Source organism: Macaca thibetana, chromosome 15 (assembly GCF_024542745.1).
Source record: "Macaca thibetana thibetana isolate TM-01 chromosome 15, ASM2454274v1, whole genome shotgun sequence".
Lineage (NCBI taxonomy): Eukaryota > Metazoa > Chordata > Mammalia > Primates > Cercopithecidae > Macaca > Macaca thibetana.
In genome coordinates, this window is record NC_065592.1 from 4,299,877 (window position 1) to 4,321,582 (window position 21,706).

Consider the following 21,706-nt stretch of genomic DNA (forward strand, 5'->3'; position numbering starts at 1 on the left):
CTGCGAGGGTCCTGTCTGGCCTTCTGAGGTCTCTGGCCCAGGCCACGCCCCCTCCTGTCTGAGGTCTCAGGCCCAGGCCACGCCCCCTCCCGTCTGAGGTCTCTGGTCCAGGCCACGCCCCCTCCTGTCTGTGCGCCTAGTAGGGGCATCCTGCGTCCTCCATGGACAGAGCTGCCCACAGGAGACCCCCGCGACCTTCCCGACCCCCAGGGCTGCTGGGCTCTCCCCCTGCCCACACCTCGCACCCAAGCGGCCGCCCCTGCGCGGCAGGGGTGCTCACCATCGGTGTGGACCCGCATGGCCGAGGCTGTGATGTCAGTGGTGATGGCGAAATAGGGAATCCACAGGTCCTGCGGGCGGACGGGGCTTAGACGGACCCTCTCCCATCACGCTTCTGTCCCGTGTCTGGGGAGGCTGACTCAGGGTCAAGAGGCGGGGGCCAGGAGGGGACAGGCACTGGGGGCTGGGTGGGGGTTCACCTCGATCTGCCGGTCCTTGAAGACGCTGCAGATGCTGCTGTTGAAGCCGGCTCCAGAGAACATGGATGTGATGGGGTAGGTGAGGTCCAGTGCGGCCTTCATCATGGACGTCATGCCCTGGGGGCACATGTGCAATTGACAGAAGGCTCCCGCTCTCTCTGCGGGCTGCCACAGCAGACACATGGCGTCCCGACAGCCGCTCATGAATGGAACGGGGGTCCAGAGTATCCTTGGGCCCCACCCAAGGTCCTGATCTCAGAAGAACTCCCTATCACAAGAACAGCATAGGATAAACTGCCCTCACGATCCAATCACCTCCCACCAGGTTCCTCCCTCAACACATGAGGATTACAATTTTTTTTTTTTTTTTTTTTTTTTTTTTTTTGAGATGGAGTCTCGCTCTGTCACCCGAGCTGGAGTGCAGTGCCGGATCTCAGCTCACTGCAAGCTCCGCCTCCCGGGTTTACGCCATTCTCCTGCCTCAGCCTCCCAAGTAGCTGGGACTACAGGCGCCCGCCACCTCGCCCTGCTAGTTTTTTGTATTTTTTAGTAGAGACGGGGTTTCACCGTGTTAGCCAGGATGGTCTCGATCTCCTGACCTCGTGATCCGCCCGTCTCGGCCTCCCAAAGTGCTGGGATTACAGGCTTGAGCCACCGCGCCCGGCCGAGGATTACAATTTGAGATGAGATTTGAGTTGGGACACAGATCCAAGTCATATCAACAGTACCATGACATATCCATGGAGAATAGTCTCCTGACAATTTTCTACCTCTAAAATTGGTAAATAATTTCTATTCTGAGGGCGTTTCTATTCTTTGGCACCCTGGCTGGAGCCTCAGAGGGAGCAGAGGCGGGTGGACACCCACAGGGCCTGAAAGCCAGGATACAGCCCTACCCTCAGTCCCTTCCTGACCCCAAAGCCCTCGCCGGCCCTACCCTCACAGGCTCTGCAGCACCCCCGTGCCTGGGGCGTCCTCGGCTTTGCCTGCTCAGCTCTGGGGCAAGGCCTGGCCCAGGCCCGTGGCCGGAGGGTCCGGGAGGAGAGCTGGGGGCAGGCTGCTGGGCACATGAGGTTCCTGGGCCAGGAGAACACAGTGGAGTGCTCTCGGGAAGGTCAGGGCCACCCAGCCCTGGCTCACACGCCACTGTGGCACTCCATCGGGGGTCCACTCTCTTGGGCTCCTTCTGGGTGGGCCTGGGGCCCATCCTTCCTCAGTGAGGCAGGCAGGACTCGAGACTGACCTCGAACTAGCCTCACAATGCCCAGTGTGGGTGGAGAGGACTCGAGACTGATCTCAAACTAGCCTCAATGTCGAGTGTGGGTGGAGAGGAAGGGTCTTCCCTGCCACAGTGAGCTAGGGCTCAGGGGACGGAAGCTGGGAGGGAAGCGCTTGGAGTGTGGGCTGGACGTGCTTACGCCATGTGATGCAGGCAGTGAGAATGCCTCGGCCACAGGCAGAGGAGACCCCAGTCCTTCCCTGAGGAAGCCCCTGCCCAGCACCAGAGGGGCTTACGGAGCTGAGCCAGACCCCAGTGCCTGCCGTCCCCTCTCCTCAGCACGAGGGGTGGGCACACAACCCCAGGCCCACCTTGCCCCCAGCCAGCTTGCGGGCCCAGGGTTCCCAGCACGGAAGGAGGACCAGCCCAGAGAGTTCTGGCCATTCCCACACCTGGCCCCTCAGCGCCAGAGCCGCAGAGGGAGGGACAGGGAGAGGGCCACCAGGTGCTCTGGGACAGGACCGGCTCTGAGCCACCTCTGCCCATGGCGGGTTCCGTCCCGAGGACACTGTCCCTGAGGCCGTCCTGCTGCGTACCAGTCCCCAAGCCCTCTTTTGAGCGGCACACTGAAGGTGACCGGGTGACTTTTTAGGGAAAGACACATTTCTGGAACAGAGAGGGGAGCCGGCGTCAGTGGCCTCAGGACCCGCTGGCGGGGCTGGCGACAGCCCCAGGCCACGTGAATGCAGCACAGGTCTGCTTGGGAGCTGCTGCCGCACAGGGGGTGACGAATTTTCTTTCCTTTTAAAAGGAGAACACAAACCCTTCTGATCCCACTCATGGCTCCAACCAAAGCTCGGTTTTGTTTCACAAAAGCAAGTGCGGCACTGAGGAGGGCAGACGGCGGCCACGTCTGCTGGGGAACGGAGCCCGGCTACCTCGCTCTGCGGCCCGAGGGGAGCCTGTTCTCACCGCTGTCTTTGATGCTGTATTTGGTATTCTGATTCTGGAATCCATTTATCACAAGGCCAGACTAGTGGCCAAAGTAGTTTACATCTCTCCTGTGACACTGAGCCGCCCTGACCTGATCTCACATCCCCAAGCCAACATCTCCCTGCCCTAAATCCACCCAGGCGGCGTGCCATGCACCAGGGACAGCCCCAGGGCCCCCAGCCTGCCGGGAGCACTCAGTCAGCCCATCCTCAGCTGCTCACACTGCCCTGCCTGGCCCTTGGGTCAGAAACCCCCATGGAGGCTTCGTGCCTCTTACTCCCAGGGGCTGTGACAATCAGCTCCTTTTCCACGATTTTGGCCTCCATGTCATCCTGCAGCACCTCAACCACCTCAGACCCAGGCCACCTCCACCACCAACCTCCACCACCTCAGACCCAGACCGCCTCCCACCACCAACCTCCACCACCTCAGACCCAGGCCGCCTCCACCACCAACCTCCACCACCTCAGACCCAGACCGCCTCCCACCACCAACCTCCACCACCTCAGACCCAGGCCGCCTCCACCACCAACCTCCACCACCTCAGACCCAGACCGCCTCCCACCACCAACCTCCACCACCTCAGACCCAGGCCGCCTCCCACCACCAACCTCCACCAACTCAGACCTAGGCCACCTCGCACCACCAACCTCCACCAACTCAGACCCAGGCCGCCTCCACCACCAACCTCCACCACCTCAGACCCAGGCCGCCTCGCACCACCAACCTTCACCACCTCAGACTCGGGCACAGATCAGACCGCCTCCCATCACCAACCTCCACCACCTCAGACCCAGGCCGCCTCCCACCACCAACCTCCACCAACTCAGATCCGGACACGGATCTGACCACCTCCCACCACCAACCTCCACCACCTCAGATCCGGGCACGGATCAGACCACCTCCCACCACCAACCTCCACCAACTCAGATCCGGGCACGGATCAGACCGCCTCCCACCACCAACCTCCACCAACTCAGATCCGGGCACGGATCAGACCGCCTCCCACCACCAACCTCCACCACCTCAGATCCGGGCACGGATCAGACCGCCTCCCACCACCAACCTCCACCAACTCAGATCCGGGCACGGATCAGACCGCCTCCCACCACCAACCTCCACCACCTCAGATCCGGGCACGGATCAGACCACCTCCCACCATCATCTCTACCATCTCAGACCGGGGCATGGATCAGACCGCCTCCTACCACCAACCTGCATTCGTGCCTTCTCTTTGCTGTTCCTTTGCCTCACAAGCTGCACTGGGAGGCCTCGGGGTGTAGCCTCCTCAAGGGCAGGGCCCTGCAGAGCCACATGCAGAGGCCAACGGCCCCAGCGTCCCCCAGCACCAGCATGGACCTGGGGGGCTGTGCTCCAGTGAGGGTGGTGGGTACCTGCTTACCTCAGCCCACTGCTTGGCCCGGATCCGCATCTGGCTGTAGTTCCGCTCCTCAGAGTACAGGGCACCCATGAAGGCCCCGATGGATGTGCCTCCCACCATATCCACGGGGATGCCACACTCCGCCAAGGCCTTGAGAACGCCCACCTGGGCACAGCCTCTACACCAGCCAGGGACACAGAGTGAGGAGTGAGCACGAGGCCCAGGCTGTGCCCTGCAGAGCCTCAGAGGTGGCCACCTGCCACCACTTGCTCATCCTCAGTTCCCAACTCCTCCACAGGCAGAGACGCTGACTCAGAGAGGGACTCCAGATGCAATTTAAAATTCCTCTGTCTGGGCTCACGCCTGTAATCCCAGCACTTTGGGAGGCCGGAGCGGGAAGATCACTTGAGGCTAGGAGTTCGAGACCAGCCTGGCCAACAGGGCAAAACCCCATCTCTACTAAAAATACTAAAATTAGTCGGGCGTGGTGGTGTGCACCTGTAATCCCAGCTACTCGGGAGGCTGAGGCAGGCGAATCACCTGAACCCAGGAGACAGAGGTTACAGTGAGCTGAGACTGCACCACCACACTCCAGCCTGTGTGACAGAGTGAGACTCCATCTCAAAAAAATAAATAAAAATAGAAAATAGAAAATAAATAAAATAAATAAATAAAAATAAAATAAAATAAATGAAATCCCTCTTTCTGGAGGTACTGAGGGATTGTGAGGTTGGGATGGGGAGGAGGGTATCCTGAGAGATGACTGGCATTGGCCTCTTCTACCCACAAACATGGCTGCCTCCAGCAGGGCATCTGAGAGGTGGTGGGAAAACTGGAGTTGAGGCGCCCTGGAACGGAGGAGCCTGGGAAGCGTCCTGAGGGGCAGCACCCCAGGAGTCAGGTGAGCTGAATGTAGACCAGGGAGCACCCCCGAGACGAGGCAGCCAGCACCCAGGGCCTCCAATCACTGCTGCTGCTTTCATACCGAATGTCCACTACTCAACCAAAGATTACCAGTCATATGAGAAGAAAAGCCTCATATAGGCTTTTATTTTGGCCTCATAGCCAAAAGAAAAACCAGACAATAAAAGTGGGCCCAGAGTACACCCAGATAAGAGATACAGAGCAGGCTTTTACAATGACCATGCTTAAAGTGTGCAAGGAGCCGAAAGGTGGCATCAGCAGATGAATGGGTATAAAGCAGACAAGGGAAGAGCACCCAGCTCTAAGGAGGGAACTTGGACGCCAGCCACAGCAGAGAAAGGCCCTGGAGGCGTTTGCCGTGGTTTGGCTCTGTGTCTCCACCCAAATCTCATGTGGAATTTTAATCCCCAGTGTTGGAGGAGGGACCTGGTGGGAGGTAACTGGATCACAGGGGCAGATTTGAGGTGGGAAGTCAAGGCTGCACTGAGCTGACGTCATACCACTGCACTCCAGCCTGGACTGCGGCGAGACCCTGTCTAAAAAAAAGTTTTGGAAATGGACAGTGGTAACGGTGGCACAACATTGCAACAACATTGTATAATTAATTATATTAATATATTAATACTTAATTGATACTCAAAAATGGTTAAATGCTAAATTGTTATATATATTATGTTATATATAAAATATATATAAATATAAAATATATATATATAAAATATATGTGTGTGCACGTGTGTATATATACGTGTGTGTATATATATATTTTTTGAGATAGAGTCTTGCTCTGTCACCCAGGCTGGAGTGCAGGGGTGCGATCTTGGCTCACTGCAAGCTCCGCGTCCCGGGTTCACACCATTCTCCTGCCTCAGCCTCCCGAGTAGCTGGGACTACAGGTGCCCGCCACCATGCCTGGCTAATTTTTTCGTATTTTTAGTACAGATGGGGTTTCACTGTGTTAGCCAGGATGGTCTCTATCTCCTGACCTCGTGATCCGCCCGCCTCAGCCTCCCAAAGTGCTGGGATTATAGGCGTGAGCCACCGTGCCCGGCCATGCTATGTGTATTTTAACATAATAAAAAAGAACCATATGTAATACTGCCACGGAATATTAAATACTCAGGTAAGAGCCTTAAAAACAGGTTCAAGTCGGGAGGCAGAGGCTGTGGTAAGCTGAGATCATGCCATCGCAGTCCAGCCTGGGCAACAAGAGCAAAACTCTGTCTCAAAAAACAAAAACAGGCCGGGCACGGTGGCTCAAGCCTGAAATCCCAGCACTTTGGGAGGCCGAGACGGGTGGATCACGAGGTCAGGAGATCGAGACCATCCTGGCTAACACGGTGAAACCCCGTCTCTACTAAAAATACAAAAAAAAAACATTAGCCGGGCGAGGTGGCGGGCGCCTGTAGTTCCAGCTACTCGGGAGGCTGAGGCAGGAGAATGGCGTGAACCCGGGAGGTGGAGCTTGCAGTGAGCTGAGATCCGGCCATTGCACTCCAGCCTGGGCGGCAGAGCCAGACTCTGTCTAAAAAAAAAAAAAAAAAAACAAATTCAAGGAATTAAAAACAAGAGTGTCAATTCTGGCATAAAACCAAATGGAAATTCTAGAAGTGAAAAATATAATAACAAATGAAAAACTCAATGAGTAGGCTTAACAGCAGAACAGAACAGCTGAAGAGAGAAATGGTAAAATACAAGATGGGTCAGAAGAAAATATTCATTGAATCATGAAGCATCAAAAGGATAGAATATATAAAATATTGTTTTACAAAATCTGTAAAGGAATTTGGGAAACATGGGATCTGGCACCAAACTCTAATGTATGTGTAATCGGAGCCACAGAAAGCAGATGGGGAGGGAGCCGTATCTGAAGGGACAGTGGGGCATGTTCTAGAGACAGACGTCAGGCGTCGGAATCAGGAAGCATTATAAATCCTAACATAAATCAAAAGAAAACCATTCCCATGTTGTCAAAAACCCAAGGCGAAGAAAAAAGCTTTAAGCCAGGCTGAGAAAAGAAAAGACGCGTTACCTTAACTTTTCTGTCCTCTGAGTGGTTGGGAGAGAGTACGTATTTACTATCTGTTTCTTTATAGGCAATGTCTGCTTATCTAAATGTTAGGGGAAAAAGAACAATTTAAATAAAAGAGAGTAAAATTAAGCAAATAACAAAGATAAGAGCACAACTTACAGAGCCAAAAACAAAGAGAAGATTGACAAAGATGAAAGTTGGTGTTGGAGGGACCAATTCGATGGATAGCCCTGGTGAGACCGACCCAGGAAATGAAAGAGAGAAAGCGTCAATGATGAACAGGAAAGAAAATGGGAACATCGGCGCAGATGCTTTAGTTAAAAAGACTGAACAGCTTCATGCCATAAATAGAAAAATTCAGATAAAATGGGCACATTTTTAGAAAAACCTAATTTACCAAAATGACACAAGAAATAGAGCATCTGAGTAGTACTGTAACTTAGTAAAGATTAAATTTAATCTATCCTTTTTTTTTTTTAGACAGGGTCTAACTCTTGCCCAGGTTGGAGTGCAGTGGCGTGATCACAGCTCACTGCAGCCTCAACCTCCTGGGTTCAAGTGATTCCCCTCCTGCCTCAGCCTCCCATGTAGCCGCAACCACAGACACACACCATCGCGCCCAGCTAATCTTTTCATTTTTATAAAGACGGCGTCTCACTATGTTGCCCAGGCTGGTCTGGAACTCTTGGTCTGGAAATCCTCCCTCCTCGGCCTCCCAAGGTGCTGGGATTACAGGTGTGAGCCACCGCGCCTGGCCTGTGGAAGGTGTTATGTAAATTTTGTTTTATTTATTCCTTATATGTTTCATAAAATTCACTGGTGAAACCATCCGGACATGAAACTTTCTTTGTGGGGATTTAAAAGTTACAGATTCCATTCTGGCTGAGCTCAGCGGCTCACACCCGTAATCCCAGCAGCGAGCTACGATGATGCCACTGCACTCCAGCCTGGGCAATAGAATGAAACCCTGTCTCAAAAAAAATAAATAAAAATAAATAAGCAAAAATAAAATTTTTTTTTAAAACCTTCCAGAGAATAGGAAAAGAAGATGAACTTCCCATTTCAGCTTATGAAGCCAGCAAACAAACCTTCATATCAAACCCGGTAAAGACATTTCAAAAAAGGATAATTTCAGTCCAGTCTTAACTCAGGTTTGAATAGAATCTAGCAATATACAAACAGGATAACTTCAACATCATGACGAAACAGGTCTGTCCCAGGAGCACAATGTTGATTTTCATTGGAAAATCAATGTAATTAACACATTAACAGATTAAAGAGAAAATACAATCATCTCAATAGAGTCACAAAAACAACTATTCATGATTAAAAACAAGACACAAGACCAGTTGTAAGACACAAGATCAGTTTATAAATATCAGTTGTATTTCTATATACTGGCAACAAAAAATTTGAAAATGAAGTCTAAACAAAAACAAAAAAAAACAAAAAAAAAAACCTTAGGAAACTGAGAATAAAAGGGAACTTCCTCAGTCTGACCAAGGGCAGCCACAAAAAGCCGACAACCAAGATCACACTCAGCAGTGGGCTGAACACCTGCTCCCACGCCTGGGAATGAGGCTTGGGTGTCCACGCCCCCCATGTCTATCCACACTGCACTGGTGGTTCTGACCAGCGCAGTAAAGCAAGAAAAAGAAACAGAAAGAAAGTACATATGCGCCTCTTTACCAAGGACCCGCCAACATGGGCCGCGTTCGCACCAAAACCGTGAAGAAGGCGGCCCGGGTTATCATAGAGAAGTATTACACGCGCCTGGGCAACGACTTCCACACGAACAAGCGCGTGTGCAAGGAGATCGCCATTATCCCCAGCAAGAAGCTCCGCAACAAGATAGCAGGCTATGTCACCCATCTGATGAAGCGGATTCAGAGAGGCCCTGTAAGAGGTGTCTCCATCAAGCTGCAGGAGGAGGAGAGAGAAAGGAGAGACAATTACGTTCCCGAGGTCTCAGCCCTGGATCAGGAGATAATTGAAGTAGATCCTGACAGTAAGGAAATGCTGAAGCTTTTGGACTTCGGCAGTCTGTCCAACCTGCAGGTCACTCAGCCTACAGTTGGGATGAATTTCAAAACGCCTCGGGGACCTGTTTGAATTTTTTCTGCAGTGCTGTATTATTTTCAATAAATCTGGGACAACAACAACAAAAAAAAAAAAAAAAAAAAAAAGAAAGTACATATACATATTGGACGGGAAGAGAAAATACTGTTTGAATCTCAGAAAATATAAGTATGTGTGTAGAAAGTCAAAAAGAATCTACAACAAAGCTACAAGAATAAATGAATTGGCCGGGCGCGGTGGCTCAAGCCTGTAATCCCAGCACTTTGGGAGGCCGCAGCGGGTGGATCATGAGGTTAGGAGATCGAGACCATCCTGGCTAACACGGTGAAACCCCGTCTCTACTAAAAATACAAAAAATTAGCTGGGCGAGGTGGCGGGCGCCTGTAGTCCCAGCTACTCAGGAGGTTGAGGCAGGAGAATGGCAGGAACCCAGGAGGCGGAGCTTGCAGTGAGCTGAGATCCGACTACTGTACTCCAGCCTCGGCGACAGAGCGAGACTCCGTCTCCAAAAAAAAAAAAAGAAGAAGAAATGAATTTAGCAGGGTTGTAAGACACAAGATCAGTTTATAAATATCAGTTGTATTTCTATATACTGGCAACAAAAAATTTGAAAATGAAGTCTAAAAGATATCGTTTACGGCCAGGCACAATGGCTCATGCCTGTAATCCTAGCACTTTGGGAGGCCAAGGCGGGTGGATCATGAGATCAGGAGTTCAAGACCAGCCTGGTCAAGATGGTGAAATCCCGTCTCTACTAAAAATACAAAAATTAGCCAGGCGTGGTGGCAGGTGCCTGTAATCCCAGCTCCTCAGGAGGCTGAGGCAGAGAATTGCTTGAACCCAGGAGGCGGAGATTGCAGTGAACCGAGATCACACCACTGCACTCCAGCCTGGGTGACAAAATCAAGACTCTGTCTCAAAAAAAAAAAAAAAAAAAAAAAAAAGATACCATTTATAATAGTTTTATAAAAGCCTGTAAAACCCTTAGAAATATAGTTAACAACAAAAGATGTGCAAGACGTCTACACTGAAGATCGCAAATCATGGCTGATCACCACTATGCGAGGCCTAAGGACATGGGGAGATCCATCTAGATCACGGGCTGGAAGGCTCAATGCTGTCAACTAATGATGTACAGATTCGACATATTCCCCCATCCAAATCTCACAAGGTTTTTCTTTTTGGAGATGCTGACGAGCTGCTTTTAAAATTCACATGAAGATGCAAAGGGCCTAGGACAGCCAAAACAATTAAAGAAAAATGGAAAATGGAAGGAACTACGTGACTCCTCAATGCCAAGACTGACTATGAAGCTGCAGTAATGAAGACAGTGTAGTACTGTCATTAAGGATAGAGAAACACACCAATGGAACCCAGCAAGGTCCAGACGGGCTCACACCTGCAGGGCCACTGGATCTGACGGGGGCCTCAGCAGTTCGGGAGGGAGGGAAGGTATAGTCGTCCGTTTTCATACTGCTCTGAAGAAATTCCTGAGACTGGGTTATTTCTAAAGAAAATGAGGGGCCAGGCGCGGTGGCTCAAGCCTGTAATCCCAGCACTTTGGGAGGCCGAGACGGGCGGATCATGAGGTCAGGAGATCGAGACCATCCTGGCTAACACGGTGAAACCCCGTCTCTACTAAAAATACAAAAAAATTAGCCGGGCGTGGTTGTGGGCGCCTGTAGTCCCAGCTACTCGGGAGGCTGAGGCCGGAGAATGGCGTGAACCCGGGAGGCGGAGCTTGCAGTGAGCTGAGATCCGGCCACTGCACTCCAGCCTGGGCTACAGAGCGAGACTCCGTCTCAAAAAAAAAAAAAAAAAAAAAAAAGAAAATGAGGTTTAGGCGGGTACGGGGCTCAGCGGGATTACCCAGCACTTGAGCAACCATACCCAACCTAAACCTCATTTCTTTATAAATTACAAGCCTGTAATTCCAGCACTTTGGGAGGCCGAGGAGGGTGGATCACCTGAGGTCAGGAGTTTGAGACCAGCCTGGCCAACATGGTGAAACCCTGTCTCTATTAAAAGTACAAAAATTAGCTGGGTGTGCTGGTAGGTGCCTGTAATCCTAGCCACTCAGGAGGCTAAGGCAGGAGAATCACCTGAACCTGGGAGGCAGAGGTTACAGTGAGCTGAGATTGCACCACCACATTCCAGCCTGGGTGACAGAATGAGACTCCGTCTCAAAAAAAAAAAAAAAAAAAAAAAAAAAAAAAAAAAAAAAAATATATATATATATATATATATATTTTCAGGCTGAGCACGGTGGCTCATGCCTGTAATCCCAGCACTTCGGGAGGCTGAGGTGGGTGGATCACAAGGTCAGGAGTTTGAGACCAGCCTGACCAACATGGTGAAACCCCATCTCTACTAAAAATACAAAAATTAGCTGGGTGTGGTGCCACGTGCCTGTAATCCCAGCTACTCAGGAGACTGAAGCAGGAGAATTGCTTGAACCCAGAAGGTGGAGCTTGCAGTGAGCCGAGATCGTGCCATTGCACTCCAGCCTGGGTGACAGAACAAGACTCCATCTCAAAAAAAAAAAAAAAAAAGGCTGAATGGACTCACAGTTCCATGTGGTTGGGGAGGCCTCACAATCATGGTGGAAGGCAAAGCAGGAGCAAAGGCACATCTTACATGGTGGCAGGCAAGGGCACGTGTGCAGGGGAGCTGCCCTTTGTAAAACCATCAGATCCCATGAGACTATCAGGAGAAGAATATAGGAAAGACCCGCCCCCATGATTCAGTTACCTCCCACCAGGTCCCTCCCACAACACGTGGGGATTATGGGAGTCATAATTCAAGGTGAGATTTGGGTGGGGACATAGCAGAACCATATCATTCAGAGCAATCAGACACCACATGGGAAAAGTGGACTCCCACCTCACACCAGTCATGAAAATCAGTTTGCGGTGGCTCACAGACTTAAACGTACAGGCTGGAAAAGCTTCCAGAAGATGTAGAATACCTCTGTGACCTTGGAATAGGCGGAACCTCTCAGGACACCAGAATTAATAACCATAAAAAAACCGGAAAATCACACTTCATCAAAATTTTAAATGGTTCATCCAAAGAGGCCATTAAGAAAATGAGAAGAAAAGCCTAGACTGAGGACAGTATCAGCAATAAATGTATCCACAAAAGACTTGTGTTCAGAATAAAGAACTCCTTCGATACAGTAGTAAAAGACAAAAACCTATTACAAAATGGATAAAGAACTTAAAAGGATACTCCACAAAAGAAGATACACAAATGGCCAGCAAGCTCATGAACAGGTGTTCTACTCATCAGTCTTTGGAGGGATGCAAATTAGAATCACAGTGAGACACCACTGCAGACCATTAGAATGGGCAAAATTTAACATACTGCCGTTACCAAGGGTCGGTGGGGATGTGGGCCACTCGAACTCTCAGACATTGCTGGTGGGAGTGTAAAACGATACAACTGTGCCATGACCGGGCACTTACACTGCTGGGCATTTGCCCAAGAGGAAAGGAAACATGTCCACAAAAGGATTTGAAGAAGAGTTGGGCCGGGTATGGTGGCTCACGCCTGTAATCCCAGCATTTTGAGAAGCTGAGGGGGGGGATCACTTAAGGTCGGGAGTTCGAGACCAGCCTGGGCAACATGGTGTTCGAGATCCCAGCCTGGGCAACATGGTGAAACCCCATCTCTACTAAAAAATACAAAAAAAAATTGGCTGGGCGGAGCTTGCAGTGAGGTGGCAGGTGCCTGTAACCCCAGCTACTGGGGAGGCTGAGGCAGGAGAATTACCTGAAGCCAGGAGGTGGAGGATGCAGTGAGCTGAGATCGTGCCACTGCACTCCAGCCTGGGCTACAGAGCGAGATCTTGTCTCAAAACAGACAAACAAAAGAGTTGGTGATAACAGCTTTGTTTGTAATAACCAAGACCAGAAAACCAACCACCCATCAACAGGAAGGGGGAGAAGCAAAGTGTGGTGAGTGTACCCGGCAGCGCCACTGCTGAGAGTCACGAGCACAGACAAATCTCAGGCATGCTATGTCGCGTGATCAACGCCAGACACCAACAGGCGCGCAGTGGAAAACCTGAGCGAGCGAGGCGGGCAAAGTAAAGCCCACGATGCGCGTTCTCAGGAGCGCGACGCCGCCTGGGAGGAACACGGAGGGCTGCAGGGAACCCGGAGGAACACGGAGGGCTGCGGGGAACCCGGAGGAACACGGAGGGCTGCGGGGAACGTGCTCGGACCGCAGCGGTATTGTCGCAGAAAAGATCAACTGCAAGACACATTTGAGAAAAATCTTCCAGAAAGTGGAACAAAAGGACAGAGATGAAGAATAGGGGAGAGAAAAGACTAAAAATTAGAAGATCCATCTAAGATGCCCCAAATCTGACCATCAGAAGCTCCAGGAAGGCCGGGCACAGTGGCTCATGCCTGTAATCCCAGCGCTTTGGGAGGCTGAGGCAGGAGGACCCTCTGAGCCCAGGAGTTTGAGATTTGCCGGCAACATGGTGAAACCCTCTCTCTCCAAAAAAAAAAAAAAAAAAAAAAAAAAAAAGAAAGAAAGAAAGAAAAGAAAAACAACTTAGCCAGGTGTGGTGGCCTGCACCTATGGTCGCAGCAACTCAGGAGGCTGAGGCAGGAGGACTGCCTGAGCCCAGGAACTTCCAGCTGCAGTGAGCTCTGACTGCACCGCTGCACTCCAGCCTGGGTGACAGAGAGATCCTGTCTCAAAAAAAAAAAGCCTGGGCGCAGTGACTCACGCCTGTAATCCCAGCACTTTGGGAGGCCAAGGTGGGCAGATCGCAAGGTCAGGAGATCGAGACCATTCTGGCTAGCATGGGGAAACCCCGTCTCTGCTAAAATTATAAAAAAACAAAAAAATTAGCAGGCTTGGTGGTTGGCACCTGTAGCTCCAGGAAGCGAGAACACAGAAAAGAGGGAGGTAAACATTTTCATTTAGAAAAATTATAAATTTCCCAGAGTTGAAGCCTGTGAGTTTCCAAATTTGAAAGAGTCCACTGGGAATCCACTGTCAGTGGATGCAAAAAGAGCCACATGAAGGCCCGTCATCATGCACTTTCAGAATACCAAGAATGCAGAGTCTCAGGCCAGGCACAGTGGCTCACGCCTGTAATCCCAGCACTCTGGGAGGCTGAGTGGGGAGGACTGCTTGAAGCTGAGAGTTGAGGCTACAGTGAGCTTATGATTGCCACTGCACTCCAGCCTGGGCAACACAGCGAGACTCTGTTTTGTTTTTAAAAAAGAGAAAATCTCCTACAAGGTTCCAGAAGAAAAAACAGGCCTTGTGAATAAAAACAGCACTAAATTTCTCAACAACAATACAAAAAACTAAAAAGACAATGGAACCATGCCTTAAAATTCTCAGGGAAAATTATTTCCATCTAGAATTCTATACCCAGCCAAACTATCATACAAGTGTGGGAACAGAATGAGGACATTTGCTGATATGCATGCTCTTAAAACGTTTACTTCTCCATGCATCTCCTCCTAGGGAAATTTCTAGAGCATATATCCACCAAAATGAGGAATAAACCAATGAAGAAGACATGAAATTACAGGAAATGGAACTGAACACAGGAGAGAAACGAAGGTAGTTTCTAGGATGGCGGTTAAAGAAAATTCCAGGGCAACTTCTCAGCAGCACGCTAGAAAGCAACCAGTGGAGATAGGAGGAGGCTAGAGGGCTTTAGGGAGGACGACTCCTGAAAACTGAACAGAGACGAGTGGTGTGTCCGAACATACCGAGAGGAGGTTAATGCCTGCCCCGGTGTCCTTGGGTAAACTAAGGATGCCCAGAAAACTGAACAAATGTGAGAATTATTAAGTCCAAGGAAGGAACTTCAATCATAGGATAGGACAGGATGTGACTTAGCTCTGAGGGACACCCACACTGTCCTAACGACATAGACAGTGAGTGCTGGCTAACTAGTGATGGAACCACACTGGGATTCTGAGTGGAAAGGAGGGAGACAGACGCGTGGATGAGTGACTGATCGATAGTTGGAGATGGACAGACTCTGACTGCAGGTGTGGAAGGCGGTTAAGAAGTCAACAATCTAAAACCAAAAACAAAACAAAACAAAAACTTAGAATAGGAATGCGATTTAGAGATACAGACAAGCAGACAGCCCAAAACATGGGAAGTGGTTATTTCTGGGATAGCTCTGGACGTGGTGCTGGAGGGAGGGCAAGGGCCTGCAGTTATGTGCCTTAAGAAATACTTACAGCTTCTAAGTATTATCTTGATCAAAGCTACGTTCTCATTAAAAATGCTGCTGATCTGGCCTGCAAGTCAGGTCTGGGTGTGGGCTCAACTGCTCCAAATCCCTGCACTGTCCCAGACCCACAGAAGGAGACCTGGGTCCTGTCCCCAGCCTGACAACCTCAGGTAAGCCATTGAACTGCTCTAGGCCAACTTCTGCAGCGTTTAAGAGAAAGTATGGCACAAGAGGAGGTGGCAAGTCCCTTATACAGCAGGATGCAGTGGGCATTTCGCTACCTGGACCAGCCCCAGGGGCGGACAGGGCCCTGCCCTGGGGCCAGCAGAAGCATCCTTGAGGCCCTGGGGCTACCTCCAAGCTCCTCCCTGGGTAGCAGTGCTGGCACTCCGTGGGAGATGGGAGAGGCTGCCAGAGAGGCCCCACCCCAGCAGGGCAGCCCCGGCCTGGACCCCTGCCCAGGCACCCCTCGGCGTCCTCCCTTCATTTGGGGGCAACGGTAGGAGGCTCTGCCCTGCCCCTTATGCACACCTGGCTCAGCAGAGGGGCACGTGCCTGTCCCACCCTCCTTGGGGCTCCCGGGCTCCATCTCGGTGCCAAATGTATCTATTCACGGTCAGGAGAAGGTGGTGTCTGATGACAAGGCAGGGGAGGAGTGACCTGGGATTAAAGTCCCTGAAAGACTCAGTTTTGGCAGAGAGCAATGCTTTATCAAGTATTAGAGTGAAGGAAACTCACCAGACCCCGGAAAGACCGGCTGAGGAAAGAGCAGAGATTTCAGAGGAGACGCAAAGGGCCAACAAGCAACCACTTCTTTTTTTGTTTGTTTGTTTTGTTTTTTGAGACATAGTCTTGCTCTGTCCCCAGGCTGGAGTGCAATGGCGCAATCTTGGCTCACTGCAACCTCTGCCTCCCACGTTCAAGCAATTCTCCTGCCTCAGCCTCCTGAGTAGCTGGGACTACAGGTGCACGCCACCACGCCTAGCTGATTTTTCTACTTTTAGTAGAGACTAGGTTTCGCCACGTTGGCCAGGATGGTCTTAATCTCTTGACCTCGTGGTCTGCCTGCCTCAGCCTCCCAAAGTGCTGGGATTACAGGCGTGAGCCATCGTGCCTGGTCCAAGTAGCCACTTGTAAGCAAAGGCAGTCAAAACGAGATATGTCTTCTACTAAACTGGCCATAATAAAACCAGGGCCACTCTGGGTGTCAGTGGGCACACCATGTGCGCTAGGTCTGGACAGGCGGCCTGAGGGTCTCCTTGTCTTCGGGTGACACCCCCCGCCCCAGCACCCAGCACCGCCCAGCACCCGAGGGGGTGACTGTCACCACACACACAACCGTGAGGAGTGCGTGGGAAGCGGGGGGCACTCACCTTGCTCCCCCTCCCCCAAGCACCAGGGCAATGGCGTTGCCCGTCAGCACCCTCGCCAAGCGGGAGAAGTCTGAGTGTCGGTCCGGGGGCCGCTGGAAGACGCGCTTGTACATCTCCACCTGGGGGAAGAGCCGTCAGGCAGGGCTGGTGCGGGGCCCCACCCTCGGCCGAGACCTCGCATCCTGGCTTGACTGGGGGGAGTTTCCTCCACTTCTAACCCAAACTGACCCCAAATCCTCCCCAGCATGCAGCACGCCCTGCCTGATAAGACTGATCAACACCTCAGTGCCCGGGCCGGGCCCCAGAGACAGCTCAGCTACTGGGGGGAGGACACTGGCAGAGGGTACGTGGGCAAGAGAGTGGGCCCAGGTGGGGGGCCAGAGGGCCTCCTCAGAGCTGTCCCCACTGGGGTCCCCCAATCCTGCAGCAGATGGTGCTTTCAGGGTGCGGGTTCCTGGACAGAGCTGTGGGCTGGGGGCTGTGAAGCATGAGCAGCCTCCAGACACCTCTCACCCTCAGGTCCCAGGGCTGCCTGAGGACACTGGAATTAAAAGTCTCAGGGGCCGGGCGCGGTGGCTCAAGCCTGTAATCCCAGCACTTTGGGAGGCCGAGGCGGGCAGATCACGAGGTCAGGAGATCGAGACCATCCTGGCTAACACAGTGAAACCCCGTCTCTACTAAAAAATACAAAAAACTAGCCAGGTGAGGTGGCGGGCGCCTATAGTCCCAGCTACTCAGGAGGCTGAGGCAGGAGAATGGCGTAAACCCGGGAGGCGGAGCCTGCAGTGAGCTGAGATCCGGCCACTGCACTCCAGCCTGGGCGACAGAGCGAGACTCCGTCTCAAAAAATAAATAAATAAATAAATAAAAAATAAAAGTCTCAGGGTCTTCTGCCCAAAGGAGGGAGCAGTGCTGGCCTGAGGACACCCTCGTCGGCCGGATGTGGGGCCTCAGCCTCAGCCCTGAGCAGCCCTGACGTGAGGCCCATCCCCCAGGGTTTACTGCCCCTCCCCTGACGTCAGGCCCATCTCCCAGGGTTCGGTGAGCCCCCAGCCCCATGGCCGCCCTGTGGCTGCCCCCACCCTGCTGGCTGCCTCCTAGCTGCAGGGGGTGTCACCTTGCCGTGGCCACAAGAGGCCCAAAGGGCAAGAGGAAGGAGACGTGAGGCAGGGTCACGTTCACAAGCACAGGAAGGGCCCAGGGAGCGCAGGTGTCAGGAAATCAGGTGGGGAATGTGAAGGCAGCTTCGGACATTCAAGGAAATGAATGACAGAGCCACGGGCAGGCCTCCTGGCTCTCCCCGCCTCACCAGCTTGGGCAGGCTCCTCCTGGAGAAGACGCGGCGTGGGCAGCAGAGGTGCAGGTGGCCAGAGCACCAGCTCCGCATGTTCAGCCACTCCACGGTGCGGGCGGGCGCCGGGCCCTCCTCCCGGTGCAGCAGGATCAGCTGCTTCTGAGCACGCACAGCTGTGCTCTCCAGCATCCGCTCCAGCTGAAAGGCAGAGCCCACGTGTCTGCCAGCCGGGCGAGCCTGCGACTCGGGGCAGGATGGAGCTAAGGGCAGCACAGAGGGTCTGAGGGCAGGACCCCGGGAGCAGCGCCCGGGTTCTGCAAAGCAACTTGGCTGTGGCCTGGTCTTGGCGCTGCCGAAGCTGTGACGGCAGGGGTCCGTCCGTCCACGGTGCCGGGCAAGGTCAGCACGGCAGGAGGGGACACCTCCTCTTTCTGTTTCTCTAACACTGCCTCATAAACACATACAGCAACCTTTTCGAATGAGGTATTTTGCAAACAAACCCTCACAAGGGAGCATCACTAGCTGCAGAACAGGAACATACATCAGAGAGGAGGAATTTTTAGCTGCCCCAGGATTAGCCCAGGCAGGCTTGTGATGAGAACAGAGCAGGGAGCAGAGGAGGGAGACGGAAACGCGAACTGAAGGCAGGAAGCTGGAGAACGAACAGGACTGGGCAGTCGTGAGCCCGAGGCCTCGCCTGCAGCAATGGCCAGGTGGAAGGTCCACAGGCAATCGGGTCAGCGATCTGCTGCCATCTGGGAACCTGCAGACACAGCCTGGGGCTGGCGTCCCGAAGGTGCCTGCACAAGGCTGTTCCCATTGGCTGAGGATGCAGAGGCAGAGGGTGAGGCATTCACAAGAAGAAAACGAAGTAGCCAGAAAAAGCAGCGAGGGGAACAGGAACGACGCTGAAACCTAAATGCTGTGGAGAAGAGCAAACTTCAGACGACATAAAATAGGGCACCGTTTATGTAAAAGGTGAGACCTGGAAAGGGAAGCTTCCTGTACCGGCTGTAAAAGTGCGAAAGGCGACCAGAGGCTTTGACTTCACAAGAGGCCACGTGGGGCCCCTGCCCTGCCCCGTGCTGGAACCGCTGGAGACCTGCCCTGCCTGTGCTGGCACCGCTGGAGGTCAATACAGCACCATGTCTTTAAAACGCGGGTAGCAGATATCTGAGTGTTGGCTCTCATTATCTGTCCTTTTCTGAGTTTGTGCAGTGTTTCACTCAAAGGAAAAGAGAAACAGGAGGTTCTGAAGAGAGGGCTCTCCCCAGCTCCACTGGCCTTCCCCGTGCTCACCTCGCCCACTGTGGGCTCCTGGTCACCCAGGCCCACGATGAGGATGCAGTCGGCCTGGCGCACGCAGCGCTGGGTCCAGGGTGTGAGCGTGCCGTCTGCCTGGTAGAGCACGATCCTGTGCGTGTCCTCCTGCTGCCCCAGCCAGCTGGACAGCCGGTACTCGTGGACACTGCAGGCCGCAGAGGGAGGACCTCACTACTCCGCAGGGGCCTGGCACTCTTAGTGCGTGTCCCCAGTGGAAAGAGGCAGCAGAGGCCAGCACCAGTTGCTGCCCCTTCCCCTCCCGGCCCAGCACTTCTTGCTATCTCTAGTTCGCAGTGAGTCATTCAGGGCCTAGGTGGTCAAGCACAGGCTGCCGTTAAGCCCAGAGGCTGAGGCTCACTGCAGGGCAGGCGGGGGAAGGTGAGACCCCGGGCTGCCCAGGTGGGAAGCGGGGGCCAGGATCTCCTGGGAGGCCCGACAGTGCCCAGCAGGTCACTGCTGCCCAGTGTGTGTTTGGTGAGGGGCGTCATGTCATCAGCCCTCACACCCCGGTGTGCCGGATGAGGAGCTGCAGTGCAGATGCCGGACGTGACAGAGTGGGGACACCTCTCAGGGCTGCACTGGGCCGGCTGGGAGGAGGGAGTCGGGGCTGACGGCACGCACCTGTCCAGGGCAGCGGAGCCGAGGCGCCGTTTTATGTTGTCACTGGTCAGCAGCAGGGTCGGGCCTGAAAATACCATCACCAGTAATGGAGCCTGCCCAGGCCGCCCACCTCCAAGGCTGAGCAAGGCACCAACGCCAAGCAAGGCAGTGAGAGTCCCCTCCCCACCCCCAAGGCCTGCTCCCCTTCAGCGCAACTGCCAAGCCTTCTTCACCTGCCAGTGCGGAAGGGCCTGTGGCCTGATGCTACCTCCCCTCTGCCCTGAAGGAGGCCTTGGGCAGCCTCTCTGAGCCTCGGTCTCCTCCAGCACAAGGAGCAGTGGAATCTCTGTGTCCTGCCACGTGTGCAGGGCAGGGAAGGTTGTACGATGGGAGATAACATAATTTCCCAAACCCAGATCATCGAGGCGCCAGACGCCAAGAGGCCAAGGTCCCCAGTGTCGAGATGCCTGTTCGTACGCATCTTCCATGTGGGCACAGCTGTCAGGGCCCTTCTCAACCAGGGGCGCCAGTGTCAGCCCTGGCATCACAGCCACCAGAGGCTTGGGGGAGAAGCTAAGATGAGGGGCTCAGCCTGAGGGGGTGCTGCTTGGCAGTGCCAGGTGGGAAAGGACCCAGAGACTCATGTGTGGGAAGCAGAGAGGTCTAATTCTAATTACAAGCTAGAGATCGGCCAAGCGCCGTGGCTCACGCCTGTAATCCCAGCACTTTGGGAGGCGAGGCGGGTGGATCATGAGGTCAGGAGATCGAGACCAGCCTGGCTAACATGGTGAAACCCCGTCTCTACTAAAAATACAAAAAATCAGCTGGGCATGGTGGCAGGTGCCTGTAGTCCCAGCTACTCGGGAGGCTGAGGCAGGAGAATGGCGTGAACCCTGGAGGTGGAGCTTGCAGTGAGTCGAGATCGCGCCCCTGCACTCCAGCCTGGGTAACAGAGCGAGACTCCGTCTCAAAAAAAAAAAAAAACAAACAGAACAAACAGCTAGAGATCAGATCAATGTGTCCTGTGCCTTGCCTTAACTGGCAACATTTGTTTCCTGGAGGCACACAAGATAAGGGCCCCTCTGACAACTGACCTGGAATACCCCCTGGACCCAAGGCCCAGCTCTGAGCTCAAAATCCAGCCCAGTGCCGGTGGGACATCCTGCTCGCTGCTGTGGGACTGTAGCCCGGTGCGGCCTCACTGGAAGTCGGCCCGGTGGTTTCTTCTACAACTAAACATACTCTGAGCACAGGATCCGGCAATCACCCTTCTTGGTGTTTACCCAAGGGAAGTGAAAACTTCTGTCCACCCAGAAGCGCGCACACAGGTGTTTACAGCAGCTTCACTCCTAATTGCCAAACCCTGGAAGCTGCCGAGATGCCCTCCAGTAGATGAACAGATAAACTGGTGCGTCCAGGCAGCGGACGATGACTCAGCACCAAAAAGAACTGCGCTCCAGGCCAGAAAAAGGCCAGGAGGAACCTGGGTGCACGTGACTGAGTGGGAGAAGGCCGTCAGCAGAGGCTACACTGTGTGGTTCCATTTCTATTACTTTCCCAGAATGACGAAATTATAGAGATCGAGAACAGGTCCCTGGCTGCCGGCAGGCTGGGGTGCTGGGTGACAACGTGGCAGCCACCTGCAGGGTCTCCTCCGTGACAGAGCGGCCCCACGGCCCTGTGTGGTGCAGGTCACAGAAACGGCACCCACGTCACACCGCACCGCACACACCCAGGAGGGCACGGACGGGCTGCTGGGGCCCGAGGGGTCTACAGATGGCGTAAA

At 53.2% G+C, this 21,706-nt stretch overlaps 3 protein-coding genes across 15 annotated transcripts in view; 2 read left to right on the forward strand and 1 right to left on the reverse strand.

Annotated features, from left to right (window-relative positions):
* LOC126937122 (40S ribosomal protein S17-like) overlaps positions 1–9,187 on the forward strand; it is a 136,853-nt gene extending 127,666 nt beyond the window's left edge. For all 4 annotated transcript variants that reach the window (XM_050760478.1, XM_050760479.1, XM_050760477.1 and 1 more), the window contains exon 2: positions 8,718–9,187. In XM_050760478.1, the coding sequence (XP_050616435.1) occupies positions 8,733–9,140 (408 nt within the window). In that variant the 5' untranslated portion in view covers positions 8,718–8,732 and the 3' untranslated portion in view covers positions 9,141–9,187. The remainder of the gene's footprint in view (positions 1–8,717) is intronic.
* The window catches only part of MRPL41 (mitochondrial ribosomal protein L41), a 232,279-nt gene that overhangs the window by 147,943 nt on the left and 62,630 nt on the right, over positions 1–21,706 (forward strand). Inside the window, exon 1 of one of the 6 annotated variants that reach the window (XM_050760464.1) lies at positions 16,692–16,695. The exons of 4 other annotated variants lie outside the window; for them this stretch is intronic. The gene's annotated coding sequence lies outside the window, so the exon portion shown is untranslated. Of the gene's footprint in view, positions 1–16,691; positions 16,696–19,729; positions 19,734–21,706 lie in introns of those variants that run through there. One more of the 6 variants, XM_050760465.1, reaches the window with a different exon arrangement.
* The window catches only part of PNPLA7 (patatin like phospholipase domain containing 7), an 86,648-nt gene that overhangs the window by 4,570 nt on the left and 60,372 nt on the right, over positions 1–21,706 (reverse strand). For all 5 annotated transcript variants that reach the window (XM_050759721.1, XM_050759720.1, XM_050759719.1 and 2 more), the window contains 7 exons: positions 19,942–20,005; positions 19,297–19,465; positions 18,013–18,195; positions 16,704–16,822; positions 4,094–4,250; positions 480–596; positions 281–350 (listed from right to left, as the gene is read on the reverse strand). In XM_050759721.1, the coding sequence (XP_050615678.1) occupies positions 281–350; positions 480–596; positions 4,094–4,250; positions 16,704–16,822; positions 18,013–18,195; positions 19,297–19,465; positions 19,942–20,005 (879 nt within the window). The remainder of the gene's footprint in view (positions 1–280; positions 351–479; positions 597–4,093; positions 4,251–16,703; positions 16,823–18,012; positions 18,196–19,296; positions 19,466–19,941; positions 20,006–21,706) is intronic.